The sequence below is a fragment of the Phyllostomus discolor genome, chromosome 6 (genome assembly GCF_004126475.2).
Source record: "Phyllostomus discolor isolate MPI-MPIP mPhyDis1 chromosome 6, mPhyDis1.pri.v3, whole genome shotgun sequence".
NCBI classification, from domain to species: Eukaryota; Metazoa; Chordata; class Mammalia; order Chiroptera; family Phyllostomidae; genus Phyllostomus; species Phyllostomus discolor.
Window position 1 is genome coordinate 133,372,226 of NC_040908.2, and position 18,602 is coordinate 133,390,827.

General features: G+C 45.5%; 1 protein-coding gene across 3 annotated transcripts in view; it reads left to right on the plus strand.

Moving 5' to 3' along the window:
• INSC (INSC spindle orientation adaptor protein) overlaps positions 1-18,392 on the plus strand; it is a 131,003-nt gene extending 112,611 nt beyond the window's left edge. For all 3 annotated transcript variants that reach the window (XM_036029070.1, XM_028516871.2, XM_036029071.1), the window contains exons 10-13: positions 6,232-6,298; positions 10,038-10,193; positions 11,384-11,460; positions 16,744-18,392. In XM_036029070.1, the coding sequence (XP_035884963.1) occupies positions 6,232-6,298; positions 10,038-10,193; positions 11,384-11,460; positions 16,744-16,872 (429 nt within the window). In that variant the 3' untranslated portion in view covers positions 16,873-18,392. The remainder of the gene's footprint in view (positions 1-6,231; positions 6,299-10,037; positions 10,194-11,383; positions 11,461-16,743) is intronic.
• The last annotated feature ends 210 nt before the right edge of the window (positions 18,393-18,602 follow it).

Below are 18,602 nucleotides of genomic sequence, written 5' to 3' on the forward strand. Positions count from 1 at the left end.
CTCCTTCTCTTCTCTTCTTCAGCAAGACACTTCCAGTTGCTGGGTCTCTCATCTTCCTGATACATTATGAGGTCCCTTCACCTTCACGTGGCTCCCTGTGGCCAGCTCTGGTCATTTCATACAAGATCCAGTAATACATCAAAAGGAACAGGAATTTTTGGGTCAGATGAACCTGGGTTCAAGGCTCCTCTGCTGTGATAATCATATAACTTTAGACATTTCACTCTAAGCCTTACTTTCCTCACTTGTGTGTATGGTTGAATAAAATATACTTCACAAAGTTGAAGTAAGAATTAAATAGATGAATGAATAGAGCCTTGTGGTACAACTCCTGGCACAAAGAAACTATTAAATAAATGGAAGCTCATGTCACTGTTATTACTCCTATTGGCCTTTGGATGTGTGGCACGCTGCCCTGGGTGGGGGGCCTCTGGAGCAGAGTTTGCTTATCTGTAAAAGGGGTGTGATCTGTTTCATCTCAGACATCCCCCATGCCCTGTGTGCAGAGGCCCTTGTTTCATCATGACGAATGACTGGCCCCTCATGAAACCTCATTGATTCCTAGGAAGGAGGGGGTTCAGGGTGGAGAGAGAATGTGGCCAAGTTCTATGTCGTGGGCAACTCTCTGAATCTGGACTCAGGAGTTTTCCTGCCTCACTCCCCAAACACCCTGTCTCCCCAATTCCATCTTCCTCCTCCCTCTTCTTCCCTTTTCACCCCACCCTTCAAGTCTGAGCCAGGCACAGCTCCCACCATCCTCAGGATGGCTCACCTTCTGCCCTGACTCAGAGCAACCACTTAGCTAGTGAGAGTGTTCCCATTAAAGAAACAAATGGCTCTTTCCTGTGGCAGAGGGAGGATTAAGGTGATCAGAGAGCTCTCTGTAATGAAGACAGAGAAGATGAATTAGACTCCGAAGTGCTCACCGCCCCCTGAAACACTTAGGAGATTAAATGCCCGTGAAGTTTCCGGTAATGCATCTGCCAATGACGCCAATGCTGTGCGGAGCCTCTTGGTCTTGGATCTATACTTGGTCCATCTCCATTTGGACATCTCGATGAGAACCTTTCCATCATCTTAGCAAGCTGAGTCCACTTAATTTGTCCAGCAGAAGTCTTGATGGCCATGCCCATCCTGTACCCCTCCTTGGGGTGTGGGCAGGGGTGAGGGCAGTGTTGTGTCTGGGTTCTTCCTCTCCCAGAACTCCCTGCTAACAAACCATCTGTGTGGCCCAAATTTTAATCCCCAGGAAGTATTCTTTAGGGGTTCCATTGCCTAGGGATCCCAGCCACAGGTGTGATGTGGGCAGTGGGAAAGGGGCTATCTCATGCTGGCTCACCTCTGCCCTGCCTGCCAACCAGTGACAACAGAGGGTGGAAGAGACCTTGTCTCATCTAGCCCACAACACAGATTTCCCTTGAGCATGACCTTCTGTGGCCTTCGGGGTTCATTGCTGTGATAGAGGTGGGGAGTGCCAGTGTACACTTCCCAAGAAAACACATTGTCTGCTTGACATTTTAGAATGTCCAGACATTCTAAAGCATTTTGTAGCATTTCTGAGACCTCACTGTGACAACTATTATCAGGAGTCCTTTTTATCAGAAGTACCAGTTACTAGGGATTATAATTTTGACTCATATCCAAGAATACCTCTGTAGTTTGTAAAGTCCTGTCATATACATGTATGACATAGTAGAAACAGCACAGGCTTTGGATTCAGACAGACCTGAGTTCCAATACTGGCTCTGCCATTTCCTAGCTGTGTGACCTTAGACAAATCACTTGATCTCTCTGACTCACACTTTCCTTATCTGGGTAATGGGGGTAATAACATTTTCTCCCTCTTGGTGTCATGATCAGATGGCATAGTGCTCATCACGTGGTTAGCACCGAAGTGGATACTCAGACACGAGCAGGGCAGGGGTATGGGATGGAACCAGGAGCTGGGATGGGTCTGAGATGGGGAATGCCAGCTTTGTGCCAGGAAGGTAGGGCCAGGGAATGTACTTAATGTGGTGGTGGGTGTAGTATGGTACGAGGCAATGTGTGGTGGGTGTTGTTTCAATCTGCATGTGAGTGTATGCAAGTTGTGTGTGTGTGTGTGTGTGTTTGTGTGTGTGTGTGTTACTGAGGGGGCGGTAAAGACGGTAAGCCACTCAGAACAGTGGACACAGTGTGTGCAAAGAGACCACACCCTTCTCTCAGATCCCTTCGTCCTTCAGACCAATATCCTTGTCTTGGTTCCTTCTGCTCCTTGGTAGAGGAAGAGGTGTGGAGGGAAGAAGGCAGGGCAAGGAGGAGCAGTAGGCTTTCCCTTGAGGCTGGAAGGGGTTTTGCTGGCTGGTCTCAGGGCTATAGTTGGCATAGTTGATACAGCTTTTAGAGAGTAAACACAGTGATAACAGAAATCTAAATATTCCATCTAGCAATTAAAGAGTAATTCTAATTAGTCATACGAACTGTTGGCCTTTTTGTCCTAATTACTGCAGAGCATAAAAGCAGTAATAATTTTTCATTAAATATATGTCAGATTTCCTGTGTTGTAAGTTCTATTAGATAGAGCACCTGCCTCTATTTGGGTGTCCTGGGTAATCCTCACTTGTTATTTATGTGGCACAGTTTTCACTGTTAGTTTACACAGAGCACACAAGGGACAGAGACAGAATGGGTATGTGATCACAGGCAGACATCGGGAAGGATGTGAGACAAGCCTGGTCCACACCTGTGGGGTGAGTTGGCACTGGTGTTCCTGAGGCACCTGCCCTGGGCTAGCACAGAGTCAGTCTTTTCCTCCATGTAAATGCTAATATCAAAAGGCTTTGCCAAACGTCTTATTCCCACACAGGGCTGTTTCTTTCTGAACCAATGACATGGGGGCTCCCTTGCTATTGTGGTTCCATTTGTTCTTCACCTCAATTTTCCTAAGGTGGTCAGTCAGTCTTTGGGAGGTGAAAGGGAAAATGATTTCAAAATATAACAGAAAGTAATAAGCTCAACATTTGTTGGGCTCTCTGCTGGGAAGGTCTGGGAGGTCACCTCCCTTCGGGAATGATCTCACAGCAGCAGAACTTGTGGCAACATGAAGTTAGTGCTCCTTGATGCAGTCTTTCAAGGTCTGGGTACTTGCAGGTTGTTTCCTTCAGGCAGATTATGCTCATTCTATTCAACAAATGTTCTAGGTGCTTGACAACACATTAACTAATTTAATTCTCATAATAGTCTTATCAATGATCTCATTTTAGTTTCCTGTGTTAGGCCAAATAATGCACCCCACCAAAGATGTCCACATGCTAGTCCCCAAACCTGTGGATGAGCTACCTTACACGGCCAAAGGGGTTTTGTGATTAGTTGAAGGATCTCGGTATTATCCTGGATTGCCCATGTGGGCCCAGTGTAACCACAGGTGTTCTTCTAAGGAGGAGGCGAGAGGATCGGAGTCAGAGACTGAGGTGTGATTGAGGAAGCAGAGGTCAGAGTGATGTGGTCCCATGTGCCAAGGAATGCAAGCAGCCTCTAGAAACTAGAAAAGACAAGGACGTGGGCTCTAGAGTCTCCTGAGGGATACAGCTCAGTCAACTCCTTGATTTTCCCTCCGTGAGACCCATTTAGGACTTCTGACCTCCAGAACTGCAAGGTAAAATTGTGTTGTTTTAAGCCACTCCGTTTGTGGTAATGTTAGAGTAGGAATAGAAATCTAATATGCCATCATTAACCAAGGCACAAAAGGTGAAGTAGGGTGGCCAAGATCACACGGAAAATGAAGGATAGAGCCAAGGTGTGGAACTAGGCTGACCCATGTGCTTAGCCAGAACACCACTACCTCGCCTCTCCCCTAGGGCTGCTCCAGAGGCTGGTGTCCTCTCCATTCACCAAAGAACTGCCGAAGGAACAGTGCCTCTTCTCTCAGGAGGAATCGGACTTAATTGAAAATCATCAGACAGGATCGAATCAGCCTGGGCCAGGGGAGAACTGCCTTTCTGGCTGCTGCACTCTGTGCCCTGATGGCATTGCTCTCTGGTGTCTGAGATAAGCCCGCTGTCCCTGAAGCCCCAGCCCTGGGCTTGACTGTGAGAAGAAACTTTGATCTCCCTTCCCCACTACATCACGGTGCATGTAAGGATGTTTCAAAATAGGGGCCTCGAGGCAAGGGCCTAATTGGCATTTATTCAAATTGTGCTTAATTGAATACTTCATCTGTACCTCAGAAAACCACATGGGGTACGGGTTCTGTAAAGAGGAAGCAATTTTCATTAACAGGGTCTAAATTAGTCTGACACAAAGACCTACCTGTGTCTGTGACACAGCTAATAATTGCCATGTAATGAACTTGATGCTGCAGACAAAGGTTTCTTTTTCTTCTTTAAATTTTATCCTTCCTCCCTCTCCCCCTCCCTTCCTCCCTCATTTCCTCCTTTCCTGCCTCGCTCCCTTCCCTTTTGGATCAGTATGTCAAGCGTCAAGCAAGCGTGTCTATTCAGAGAGGCCAGGCTGGTGACGGTTGGAGTGTAGTGGCCACTGTGTGGTGGGAACAGAGGTGGTGCTCCGTTCCCCTGCTGACAGCTCAGAGAAAGCCAACCTGACTGTAATCTGTCACGGACCTGGCCTTGGGTCTCCTTCCTCGAACTGTGCACTCTGTGCCTCTTGGGAACCTTTCACTTTTCAACTACATTTTCAACTCGTATTTTCCCTCTAACTCTTCCACTCAGTCCACAAACACTTGTAATATTAAAAGAGTGGGGCTTTCAAGAATGAACCCTCCTTTAGTCCCACTATCTTTCTAAAATGCAAACAGGAGCTCGTCACTCCCTTCCCAACACATTTGGTAGGGCACACTTGCCTTCGGGACCAAGCGTTTGGGGGAGTCTCCTATCTCTCCCCTGGCAGCCCTTCCCGGTCATGCTCACCCAGCCAGGCCCCTGCCCAGGTCTGAGCTGGAAGGGGCTGACACACACAGATGCCTCAGCAGCCTGGGATGCATCTCCCTTTTCAACATCTGTTTAGCGGGGAAGTAGGGAGGTAGATACTCTATTAATATGGCAAATTTTTCTTTCTGTTGAAAAGAGACCTATTACATGCGTTTGTTATCCTGAATAATATGCCAATATTGAACCAATTCAAATCCAGCTAACACCCTTTCTTGGTGAATGTTATGTTGCTATCCAGTAATAAGCCAGTTTCAGAATTTAAGCTGCCCAAACTATCTTCAGGAGACTTCCAGCTGCCTCCTTAGAGGTGGGACATGGCCTCCAGTTATACTGGAGAAACCTTTCAACAGAGATAGGCCTGCACCAATGAGAAGTGTTGTTTTATTTTACTACTTATTGCAATTGCCATGTGGGAGTGCTGTCTGTGTCCGTGGATTTTCATTTTGCTGTTTATGTCAGGAGCAGTGTTGTGGGTGGTATCTGAGGTAACAGGTGCCAGGTTTTCCATATTTCCAGGGGTAAATTGGCACTCTGTACAGTTTGGGGGTCTGCCATGGGTCCCTTGACGGTCTATTCCTTAATCCAGCTGTGTGCTGTGTGCTCTCTCTGCAGCCTTGACTAGGCCAGAGGGTGAGGTGAACTGCTGGATGCCCAGCCCATGAGGTCATAACCATGGCTCACTGTCTACCTGGTGTCAGCATCCCTTTAGGATAGGCAGAATCCCTCAGCGATGACCAACAAGCAAGGCTTGCCGGCCATAGACTTGTAAAGTGCAGCTGAGCATGAACGTTCTCAGAAGATTCTATATAATACTTGATACTTGGGGTGTATTGCTGTCCTTCTAGCCCACTCATGTTCTCTAACTTGACCTTAGTCTCCATTAATTTCAGGTTGAAAGTAGGTGGGGTTCAGTATTAGGGCAAAAAGTTAGGATGGAGGGAACCCATTTCAGGGCAGAGGCTAGTCAGGAACCTGCCAGTTCCATCTGCATTTCAGGTCCTGGGACCAGGAGGACCCTGAAGAAAGTGTCACTCATCTTCTCAGGGGAAATTGTTCTCTCCAGTGGTGTCCTGGGTTCCACCCCAGGACCACATGCTGATGAATGGGCCTCAAGTCCCTGGAGAAGCACACCTGGGTGGCAGGAGTCCAGAGGATAAAAGAAAATACCCTGGAAGGATGGGCCAGGTGCCCAGTAAGGAGTCACAGGCTACAGGAAAGCATTGTCATCCCTGGCTCACCTGTCTGTAAAGAGCATCTTTTGGCTCAGATGTGCCCCTTTTCTTAGCTTCTCAAATCTCTTTTCCAGATTGTGACCATCTTGGCAAACATGTCCGTCCTAGAGCAGTGCGCCTCCGACATCATTCAGGAGAATGGTACGTATTTTTAACGGAGTACAGGTTGTGTGGCTTGTGTGCCTGTCCAGAACCGTGCGCCTTTGTGTTTGCAGGAAGGCCTGTGTGGAGGCACACAAATCTGTACAGGCAGGTCTCCACAATCACATGAGTATGTATGTGGGTGCTTATGCGTGCAGCTGGACCAGTATGTAAATGTCCATCTCCCTTCATGGAGCTCCACTTCTGGTGGGAGACAGTGCACGGGAGACAGAGAAGGTCAGATGGTGGCAGTGCCATGTGGAAGATAAGGCAGGGCAGAGGGCAAGGCAGACCCAAGGTGGGAGGGTGGCAGTTGCTCTTTTCACTAAGGTGGTGAGGGAAGACAGATATTTCATGACCCCAAAAGTAAAAATCTATTCCTATAGGAGGATTCATTCCAGGCTCAAATCATTCCTATCCTCTTGGACTTGGCCTCAGTGGAAAGCTGAAGAGCCCAAAGAGTGCAGGAGCAGGTCGGAGCCAGCCAGATTCCTTAACCCCTCACCTGAGAGCACCTCTTTTGCACTTTCTACCCTGCTCCCATCTTGTGCTGGGGGTGTCATCGAGGTCCACGGGAAGCGAGCCAGGTTTCCCTGGCCAGAAGCTGATCTAAGCAGTCTGTGCTGGGGGACAGGCCAGCCTCCTTGCAGCTGGGAGCAGAGTGGTGAGGGCTTCCTGTGACAGGGAAATAAGGCAGCAATTAGCAACCGGTTGGAAACCAGACACTAATGAGGATGAGGGGGCTGGGAGCCAGGGCCAGTTCCCTCTGCTCTTGTTAAACCCCCTTTTCCGGGGTTGCCCTGCTGTTTTAACTAATATACACATTCCTCACCCCCCATTGCTCTATTGCTAATTGAAAGACACCATTTTGTGTTAATTCTATGTGATGAGCTAATAATGAAAAACTTTCCTGAGCCGCTGAGGCTGGGAGTCTGAGGGCTGTCATTTGTGGCTGTTCCTTCAGCATTTGGAGGCTTAAGTTCAAGCACTTGGCAAGAGTGGGTCACCAGAGGCCCGTAGGTTTGGGATTGGAACATCTAGTACCTGTAGAGAAGTTTGTGGTCTATACAGTACTATGAATGATCTCATTCAGTCAATAATTATTGAGACCTAGTATGTGCCTAGCATTGTGCCAAACAAATGAACACAGAGGATATCAGAGTCTAGAAGGAGAGGCCAACTAGACAAAAGTGATAATGTGACAAAAGTGTGACATCTACAATAAAACAGTGCAGGTGAGGGAGGATGGCGTAGCAGTTGACACTGTGAAAACTGGAAACAGACTGACTGGCTGTGCTATTTACTAGCTGTAGGACCTCTGTGTTTCCATCTGCAAAATAGGAATAATACTGATACCGACCTCTCAGGAAGGGGGAGCTGGATGAACGGGGCCATGGGAGGTCAGAGACTGTGGTCACTGGTCATCCTTACACTGGGAGGCAGGCCATGGCAGCCCAAACTCTTGGCTGCCAATCCATTGGCTTCAATATCCCCCTTTCAGCTAGTTTTGCTTCTCCTTGTGGTGCTGGTGACTGAGCTGGGAGAGACTGTTTGGGGGGGTACCATGATGTCGGGGGCTGGTTTCTGAAGCTGCAACTCCCTGTAACTCCCAGGCAATGTTTCTGCCATTGAACCTGGCCAGAATTTAGGAAACACATTTTGGATTGTCCTAGGTAGCCCCAATTTCATAGCATTTTACCTTTTTCTAGACTTAAAAAGTGTATGTTTAGAGACAACTTTGTTTTTATACATCTGTAAGACTTTTCACATGAATGTATTCACATTCATTCATTTGATAGTCATTCCACAAACATTTGAGCTAAGCACTACTTGGATACTTTAGACATACGCATGCAGGAAATAAACAAAAATCCTTGCCCCCTGGAGCTTACCTACTGGTTATACAAGAAACTACTCCAGGTGCTAAGCTGAGCATGGGAACATGGCTTCTTTATGTAAACTTTAACCAGGAATAGCTAGTAAAATTTTTTAAGCTTGTGGAACTTCCCAAAGTTTTCAACTTGGTGCCACTAGTTCATGTCCTCATAGGCCATAACATTCATATCACAGGACATTAACAGCCATGAACTTGTCTTAGGGACATGTAGGCACAGGCATCTGAAGACCATGTTCTAATTGGTGACCATGGAGACAGTTTCGGAGAGAAGCACCTTTCCCAAGGTTAGAGTATGTGGTGGCAAAGATAATTGGTGCTAAGAAAGGCAGGACCTTCAGAGTCCCTTGTGCCCATAGGAGGAAGAAATGGGTACTTACAAAGCTCCCCAGAGAGAGAAATGGCCCCTCCCCAGGACTGAATAGTCTTAGGGTTTATAACTAAGTAACTCAAAGTCCTTGTGCATGGGGATCTAGGAGAGTTAAAAATTATTTGTGGTTCAAACAAGATTCAAAGATGCACATGGCCAGGGCACTGGACTGGAACTGACTCCTGTGTGAACTTGGGAAATCACTTCACCTCCCCAGACCTCAGGTGTTTGTCTGTGAAATGGGGGAGAGAAAGGGGTTGGACTATAGAACTCTAAGGACCCTTCCAGCCCTATGGTCTAAGTTAAAAGCTGCAAACATAGATGCGCACAACACCCAGACAGGTCATGTAAATGGGTGATGTGGGTTCAGCAGGGGCTGGATCAGTCTCATTTAAAAGAGGGAGCTTATAATAAGCTTTAAGCAATTGTTGTCATGAAGCACTGTGGGCCCAGCAATGTCAGATGAGGCAGTAATATTTTAGGAGGTGGAAATCTCCCAATTTTCATATTATAAAAAATTTAATAAATACTTTAGACACTGTGTGAAGCAACAGAACAAAGCAAAATACATCTGTGGGCCGTGTCTGGTTTAAGTTCCAAAGTTGCAAGTGCCACTGGGTACAGGAAAGGGCAGTGAGGGCTAGCACAGTACCTCCCACAGAAGATGGAATTTTACCACTACCTGCAGATGGGAACCATTAGAGAGGCAGGGAAAATGACAGTGCCTGCAGAAAGAATTAGGTGGGCAAAGGCACGAGGTGGCAGTGCATGTGGATGTGGGTTTGTAGGATAATCAGAAGACAGGCCTGGTTTCAGGGGAGGGTGGGAAGGCTTCTCAGCCAACCAAATTCAGGCCTAACTCTCTCAATCCAATTGCTCTATCTTTCTCTAGTGTTTAAATCACTTCTGAAATATTTTGATCTACTGCTCAGTCAGTTTTGGTTTGGGTTACCTCCCACCAGAGGACTCATCACGTTGGACCTGGCTTAAAATGCAGCTGGCATCAGAGGTGAAGAGGTGATGGAGAAGAGCCATATTAACTGAGTTCTGAAACCAGCTCCCCAACTCCTAACTGCATGACCCTGGAAAAGATACTTTACTTCTCTCTGGACCTCAAAGTGAATTATACTAGTAATGAGTTCATGAGGCTATAGAAAAGTTTTAGGGGATCATGCACTTGCTGGGCATTTAGCACAGTGCCGGGCATGTGGTAAAAAAGCTCAGTAATAGCGCTAAAAAAGTAAAATGAGATGTTCTCCAGATGTCCTTTCCAAGTATGGTGAGTTGGTATATGCATTCAGATACATGCCCAGGGCAGAAGGAGAAGAGGTGCCTTGTCTAAATTCCTTCCTGTATGAGACCACTAACTCATTCCAATAGCCTGTGCTCTAACCTTGCAACTATCCATCCAACTGGACTCAAGGGGAAGGCTCCTCACTGGAGTGGGTGCCAACTCTTCATTGCCTCTTGTCTAGGGATCCAGCTTATCATGGGAATGTTGTCTGAGAAGCCAAGATCTGGGACCCCTGCTGAGGTGGCAGCCTGTGAGCGAGTCCAGCAGAAAGCTGCAGTGACCCTGGCCCGTCTCAGCCGAGACCCAGAGGTGGCACGTGAGGCTGTGCGTCTGAGCTGTAAGTGGTGCTGGTTGTGGAAGGGGGCAGGGGCTTGGAGACGGGAACAGCCTTGCTTTCATAACAGCAAGAGAGGAGTGAGAGCAAGGACTGGCACAGTGACTCACCTGCAGAATTCCTGTTACTTAGGACCTCATTCTTTCATTTGATTATTCACTTCCTCATTCATTCACTTATTTACTTATTCATTTACTCATTTGTTTATTCACTCATTAAGTCATTCATTCAGTTAGTCACTTATTTACCCAATAAATGTTTTCAGATACCCACTCTTTTCTATTATATGTCCGAGTGCTAGACATATAATATTGACCATAACATTGTCCTGACCACAGGGACTTAGACCTAATAGAGTGGCAGGTATGAAAAGAAACACTTGTATTTGAATATTGTAGAGCAGTGCTCAAACCATGTCCGGTAGCCCACATTTATTTGGGTAGGTAAAAATATATTTTAGCAAGGAGGTGAGTCTCCAGCTGTGGTTTGAGAAGTTACTCTGCTGTGAAGGCTGAGAAAGGGTGCTGCTCCAGGCACAGGCTTGAGATCAGGTGTGGCAGGACTGCCTGTCATCCAGGTACAACAAGGATGGCAAGAGGTGACCCTGGAGCAGCAGAGGATTCCAGCTCCATAAGACTTGTAGACAGTTGACTTGTTGAACAAAGTCAACTTGCATTGAAAAGCAAATCATTTATTTAACTTTTTTTTCTGTGAAGGCCTAGGCAACATTAACTTAATCTGTAGTTTTCTGTAGTTTCAGCTGCAATATATTTTCTGACTCATAAGCAATTGGAAAAAAAAAAAAAAGAAGGTACTGACAGTTCCACTGATGAAGATGTAAACACTAAAGCTAGCTCTGGTAAAATCAGAAATGCCTCCATGGAAGTAACTCACTTCCAGAGAGACCTGCACTACCTTCACTGCAGTCTTAACTAAGTTCAGTCCTGGCCAGTATCCTGGCCCTGGCACGGGTCTGTTCACACCTGAGGTAGCAGGTCTCTACCACAAGCTCCTCCAGGTGGGTTCGCTCTCCTTCCCCAGTCTATTGGAGGGCTGATAGGGGCCCTGGGAGCCACCTGCTTCCACAAGCCCCACACAGAGAGCTGAGTGAGAGAAGGTGGAGCACTTCTGGGTTAGGCCTGGCCAGGCTGGTCCCCATCCAGTGCTTGAGATTCTCTGCATGTCTCACGCAGGTATGTCCCGCCTCATTGAGCTCTGCCGATCACCCTCCGAGAGGAACAGCAGTGATGCTGTGCTCGTGGCCTGCCTGGTGAGTTCTCAGTCTTCCCCCATCCTTCTCCCTGGACAGGAGCACTGGCTATGTCAAGGCTGGTTTGGGTAAGCCCTAGAACTTCTCTGGGCTTCAACTTTTCTCTTTAAAATGGTGATAAGAGTAATACTGGTTCACATAATTCAAAAAATTGTGAAGAAAATTGTATGAGGTCATATATCTGAAAGATGGGGAACTGGGGAACCACAAACCTTTGAGGGAGTGGTTCTAGGGAATCCTAACAGCAATCAAGACCAGAGTGTCCGGCTGGTGGAATGTCGGGTGGTGTTAGTGACATTCTGGGGCTTGATGCCTGTGGGAGCTAGGGTCTGAATGTGTCCTGCCTGTCTAAACTGGACATAGTGAGCAAGCCTCCCTTCCTCCTTGGAGGAAAGCTTTTGTGGTTTCCTTCTCTCCTTTGCCAAATAGAACCAGCGCAATAGGACAGGACAGAGAGTATTCTTCAGCCACTCCCCAGGATCTTCACCCTGACCAAACAAGTGCATCCTGGGAGGTCCCCACCCAGCTTCTCTTTGATGCCTGGGTCACTGATTAATTCATCCAGTAGCACCTGATGGGGGATGCATGCTTTGTTCTTGTACTCCTCCTTGCTGGGCTATAATGAATCTCAGAATAGAGCAGCTTCCATTTGGAAATGTGGAGGAGCAGGGAAGCCATTGGATATATAGGCTGTTTAACATCCAGAGCCTTGATTGGCCCTTAACAAATACAGGGGAGAAGTGATGGATTTAGGGATCCTTCAAGCTGCGTCACAGTAAAGCCCCCTTCTTACCCATCTTGTAACAGAGTTCCCATCATTTCTGGGAGCTCCTGATGGGCATTGTGTGGTAGAAACAGCAGGGCACACAGTCAGACACACCTGTCTCAGTTTTGCCATTAATGAACTATGTGATATTGGGGTCACTACATGCTATACATTTTATTCAGTAAATATTTACTGAGCAATTCAATGTATCATACACTCTTCTAGGCTATGGGGATATAGCTGTGGAAAAATAAGACAAACATCTCTGGTCTCATGGGGCTTTTATTCTGATACATGCAGAGCAACCTTAACCTTTCTTATGCTTTTGGTGATCTGGCAAAACTTACGGACCCCTTCTCAGAATAATGTTTTAAAGGTATACAATAAAATATGTAGAATTAAAAAAGAAACCAGTTATATTAAAATAACTACAGAGTATTTAAACAGGTAATATGTTAATATATACACATTTTAATTAATAAATTCAATAAGATCTGGCAGCGGGTCTTATAAGCATTGTAACCTGACTAGCGATGAGCGTCAGTGATGTTTGACGCTGTCTGCAACCGTCATGAGCTACGACAGGTTCTGGGGTTTCTGCTGGTGAACAAGCCACAGGGACTGCTGAGCCTTCATGGTTTGTTGCTACATTCACAATAGAAGGAAAGGCTGAGTTTCAGCTGGAGCTTAGTGAATGTAAAAACAATTTTTTCATCCAAGTTCGCAGAGCTTCTTAATTTTGTCTGGTCTAGTAAGTCACATGGAGACAGAGTAATACCTGGCAAACATGTAACAACTGGCCCCACCTACCATTACCTTGACAACTCCCACAGCTGGCGACTGCTCGGCACTGACTAGGCCTTGAGAAAATGCTAGGAAACTAAGCTCCATTCAGATACATGGGCTTGTTATGATTCCTTTTTCATTTTCATTATTAGTTCAAAGAAGAGCACACAGTCTCCAATCTCTTAAAGAGCTTTCCAGGAGAAAAGGGATTCAATTCCTCCCTGTGGACTAGTTGCTGCATACTAAAGAGAGCCCCTGCCTCCCTAATTCACCCTCTACCTGGATGCTGGGCTCATTTTTCTCCTGACAGTTTATGACCATGACACTTTCATGGTCCCCATTACCTACGGCAACTGTCCCTGTGGTCCAGCCCTTCACAGTTGGGCTCTGACACACCCTGGCGTCTGAAGGCCTCCCTCCCTCTCCAGGTTCTCTCCTTCTGGTTCAGCCAGAGTGTGGTGAGCCATTCTTGGACCCTGTTCCCAGCAGGTACCCTTTCTGCAGCTCTGCCAGCAGCACCTTCAAGACTTAGATCAGAATCCCTCTCCTCCACGAAGCTTCCTGGGAGTTCCCCATGCCTGAAGGCAGGGAGCACCTGTATGCACCCCTGTATGCACCTGGGCCTGCCTGCGTGGATTTCGTTTTCCTCATTAGGAGGCAGGTTGTGTTATCTGGTGTTCCAGGTGTTATAAAGTGAGGCTCTTGAATTCAAACACGGGTCTGCCTGATGCTGCAGGTCTTGATGTTTGACGGAACCATCTTGTTTCCAGCCATGCTTTCTCCCCCCATGTCTTATGGCCCTGGTCTTACTACCTTGGCGCATGGGAGGATTTGAATTTCACCCTTCTTAAGGTTGTTATTCTTTTCCAGCTCTTTGTTTCTCCTTGGTGACTATTTCTGGCTTGGCTGATGGACTGTTAGACTGTCTCCCCTCCCCAGGTGTGCCCCTCCCCCCATGTTGGTGGGTGTGCCCTTCCCCCCATATATGGTTTGGTTGGTGGAAGGGTCTCCGTATTTGCTGCGCCCTGGCTGGTGAGATGGGGGCTACTGGGAGCTGGGCCTGGTGGATGGAGTTGGAGGCTACCTCTCCTGCCCATCCTCAGTTTCAGTGGCTCCTTTCAAACAGATGGAGGACACTTCAATCCTCTTCTCCCATGTCTGGGGAAGTGGCAGCTCAGAGTGCCTCCTGTAAACAGGATTGATTTTTCCTTATTGAAGCAGCTGTCAGTGGGCTGCCAGGCTTGTTAAGTACTTAGGTGTTTTCAGACTGTCTGGGAATGAGATCCTGGGATGACTGGCTGTTAACCCTCTGAGGGAAGCAGCAGCCAAGAGAAAGGCTTCAGAAAGGTTAGGGTCCTTTGAGCCTCTGGATGCTGAGAAGAGGGTGCTCTGAGATGGTTTGGGTTCATGTCCTACAGACTTTCTGGGGACCCTGGGTGTCTATTGTCTTTGTGTATTTTCAGGTCTATTTCCAGTTCTCTCTCTTGTGTTTTGTAGAGGTTCCCTGCTCTTAGGGGTTTGTCTCTCTCCTTTCCCTTTTTCTCTTTTCATCAGTGCCAGGCCTCTCTCTCCTCCTCTTCCTGACTCCTCACCTCCCCCCACCTCTCCAATGGTTCTCCTGCCCTGGGGTGTTTTTCTTTGTCATCATCTTTCCCCCTTTGCATCTCCCTTTCATGCTTGGTCTCACTTTTTTCACCAGTTCATCTCTGTCTCTCAGTTTTAGTATTTCCTTTTTTTGTTCTGTTTTTCTGTTCTCTCCTTTTCTCTGTCTTTTTGCTACTTTCTTCTATCTTATTTTCTCTCTTTATGGGTCTGTTTTCTTCTATTTCTTTATTTCTTCCTTCCTTCCCCTTGCTTCATTTTATCGCTGTTGATGTAAAATACAGTGATAGCCACACACCTTCATCTGCTGAAGATCCCTGGCTTGTTTTTACTGTGATAACTCAAGGGTAATGGGGTTATTTCTCCCAGCTGGATCAAGAGCAATCAGAAAGTGCCATGGAGTCAGCCTCTTTAGCTCTAAGGGAAATCATACTCCTGGAGAAACAGGACACACTAATATGAGACAATCTCCTGGAGTCTGCTTCCTGCCACTAGTGTCTCAGACCCTGCCCCTGAACACAGAAACACATGTTCCTTCTTGATCCACTGGACACGACAGAGCCTGTTAGTCCAATGACCAACTAAAGGCATCTTCTTTTTCACCATCTTGGCTATTTCTCAGCAACAGGTTACCTTTTGTGTCTAGGTAATGGGTTGTATTGCTGCCTTATACTCAGTAGAAACTAATGCCCTGGGCTTGCAGCATCCTGCTGTGTGTGTTGGTATGAGGACCTTGGAGCTGAACTGCTGTGTGACCTTGGAAAGGCCACTTTCCTTCTCTGAACCTTAGTGTCCTCATTTCTAATTGGAAATCATAATACTTACCTTGCAGTATCCTGTAAGTATTAAATGAAATATTGTGTTGGCATTCCTCCTTCTCTGCTTCTGCCATTTCAGATATTGCCCCCCATGTTTCCCAAGGGAAGGGCATCCTTAAGCTCCCACCTTGTTTCCTGATGTCTAAAGTTTCTAGAAGAGGGAAGGAATTAGTATTTATTGAACATTTAGTATGCACTGCCTCAGCTCATTGGTAAAGAGGTCTATATAGATACATAGTTTACATTTCCAGTTTTAGGTAGCTCTAGCAGTTGACTCAGTTTTAAAGCATTTATTTGATCATTTCTTTTCAGCAAACATTTATTAAACTCTGTGCTGGCTTGTTCAACCTACTGTAGATACGGGGGAAAAAAACAAAATCAAAAACAAAAAACAGAGTCTGTACCCTTGTGGAGCTCAGAGCCCAGTGTGGGAGATAAACACTCCAAAGACAGTTGCAGTCGAGTCTGAGAAGGCTAAGGTCAGCACAGGGGCTGTGGGTACACAGAAGGGGGAGGAACAGTCTGTGCTCCAAGGAATCAGGGAAGGCTCCTTAGAAGGTGTAACAATGGGACAGGCCTTGTAGGATAAATGCAACTGCTGGCTAGAAAGGAGTGGGGCGGGGCTTCATGTCACGAAGAAGAGCTGAGCAAGTCCACATGGGTGTGAAATACAATAGCATTTACTCAGGAAGGAGTAAAACTCTCAGTATATGCAGACCGGGCAGTGGTCTCATTCTGCCTGCACCTCTCTTCCCTGTTCTTCCCCATCTTGATGGCAGAATCTCCACCTCCTTCAACTTTATGATCCTCCTTTCTTCTCATTTCATAATGCTTTTCTCAGAACCTTTCTGAATTTATGAATAAATGAATAGTCCTTTCCATTCTGAGGTTTCTCTAAGGACTTAGAAGCAGGAATATAATTCTACTGATGCTTCTGGCAGTTTTAGTCTCTAGGATGAACAAATATTTCACTAAGTTGACCAGATACTTAAAATGACGGATCTTGAAAACAACCAGGTTCCCAGGATGACTGAAAAACTAAGATGGCAATACTATTATTAAGATCGTGAAGACTTTCAGATGACATCCACCATGGTGACCAAGGTACAAATGGAACAAGTGATGAGATTGCTATGATGGTCAGATGACCAAAAGGACTGGATGACTGAGGTGTCAAGGTGATAATCAGGTCAAATTGCCTGGTAAATGAGCCACTTCCTGAAATGCATCTCTCCCGAGCAGTTGAAGGAAATACATGCACCTGAGTAGGGCCCAGTCTGATCTGTGTCATCTCTTCTGCTTTCTCCCCAGGCTGCTCTGCGTAGATTGGCTGGGGTCTGCCCTGAAGGCCTCCAGGAATCCGACTTCCAGCAACTAGTCCAGCCCAGGCTTGTGGACTCCTTCTTACTCTGCAGCAACATGGAGGAGAGTTTTGTGTAGCGGGTGTGGAAGAGGAAAGGCATTGGCCCCATTCTCATGCCCACTCTGAGTACACACCTGAGCAAACATCATCCACCTCAGCTCCTTATTTATACTTAATTTATTTTTTACATGAAATGGACATAGGGCTAAATATTCTAGCAACATCATCAGGCAATCTGTGTTCCTTGGAACTGTTTTTTGTTTTTATTTTTTGACTTCTGTGACTTTTCAGTTGCAGATGTTGAAATGCATAATGGCTAATATGACAGATGGTCATAAGTGATTTCACTTCAGCTTGCTTTCTCTACTCCCACTATGTAATCTTGCCTCATTAAAAAAAAAAGAAAACACCGCAACTTGGGAACCAGAGTATTATAACTGCCCAGCATTTTTTAAAAAAGTTGGATTTGCTTTTTCTAAAAGATTTTAAATGGAATTCATAGCTGGACAGAATATATTAGAAGGAAACTTTTATTCTTTAATAAATGAAATAATACCAAGTTTGTCTTGGATTACATTATGTCTTGGACTAATTTGTACTAAGTTTTGTCTTGGACTAATTTCTTGCTTGCCAAGGTTTCATGCCACAAAAATTTCCAACTGTGAACTAAAACTGCATGGAGAGTTGTATTGTTTTCATAGGTACATAAATGGGTCAAGTTCTGAGTAATTTAGTAAGAAATCAAAAATATTTTCAAAGTTTCCAGGAACCCAGTTTCCCTGGGCTTCTCCACTTTTGTGTAACCTCATGGTGAATAGCTTTCTCAGATGAGGCTTTAGTGAATAACACCTCTTCAAAAGTATACTTGAAAGTGATGGTGTGCTGGAGCTTGCAAGGGACTCCTGTGAGAATTTCTTCTCAATTCTACATTCAGTGAGAGGCTAAAGAAGAAAAACCACATGGCCCTCTTAATAGATACAGAAAAAACACTTAACAAAATATAATATTTATGATAAAAAAGAAAACTCTTAGAAAACTAGGAAGACATGCTAATTTCCTCATTTTGATAAGAAATAGCTATAAAGCCCACAGCTAACATCATACTTGAAGCTTTCTTCTTGAAGTTTTCCCAAGAGATCAGGTACAAAGCAAGAGTGCCTCTTTTTATCATTCCTTTTCGATATCACACTGGAGATTCTAGCTAAGACAATAAAAACAAAAGGAAATAAAATTTATACATATTAGGGAGGAAGACAAAACTGCTCGTGTTCTTATATGACATGATTGTTTACGTAGAAAATCTGAAAGAATCAACAGAAAAACTCCTGGAATTGATAAGCAATTACAGCAAAGTTCCAGGATATAAGGTTAATATATAGAAGTCAATCATTTTTTTACATACCAACACTAAAGTGAAATTTGAAATTAAATACAATACTGTTTAATTAGCACCCCCAAAATGAAATGCTTATGTAAAAATCTAACAAAAATGTACAAAATCTACTAGAGGAAAACTACAAAACTCTGATGAATTAAATCAAAGAAGTGAATAAAGGCAGAGTTATTCCACGTTGATGGGTGGGAAGACTCAATATTGTCAAGATGTCAGTTCTTCCCATTTTGAGCAATAGAGTCAATGCAATCCCAATCAAAACTCCAGAACATTATTTTGGGGATAACAACAAACTAATTATAAAGTTTATATGGAGAGGCAAAATACTCCAAGTAATTAAGACAATATTGAAGGAGAAGAACAAAGTTGGAAGACTGACACTGCCCAACTTCAAGACTCTCTATAAAGCTACAG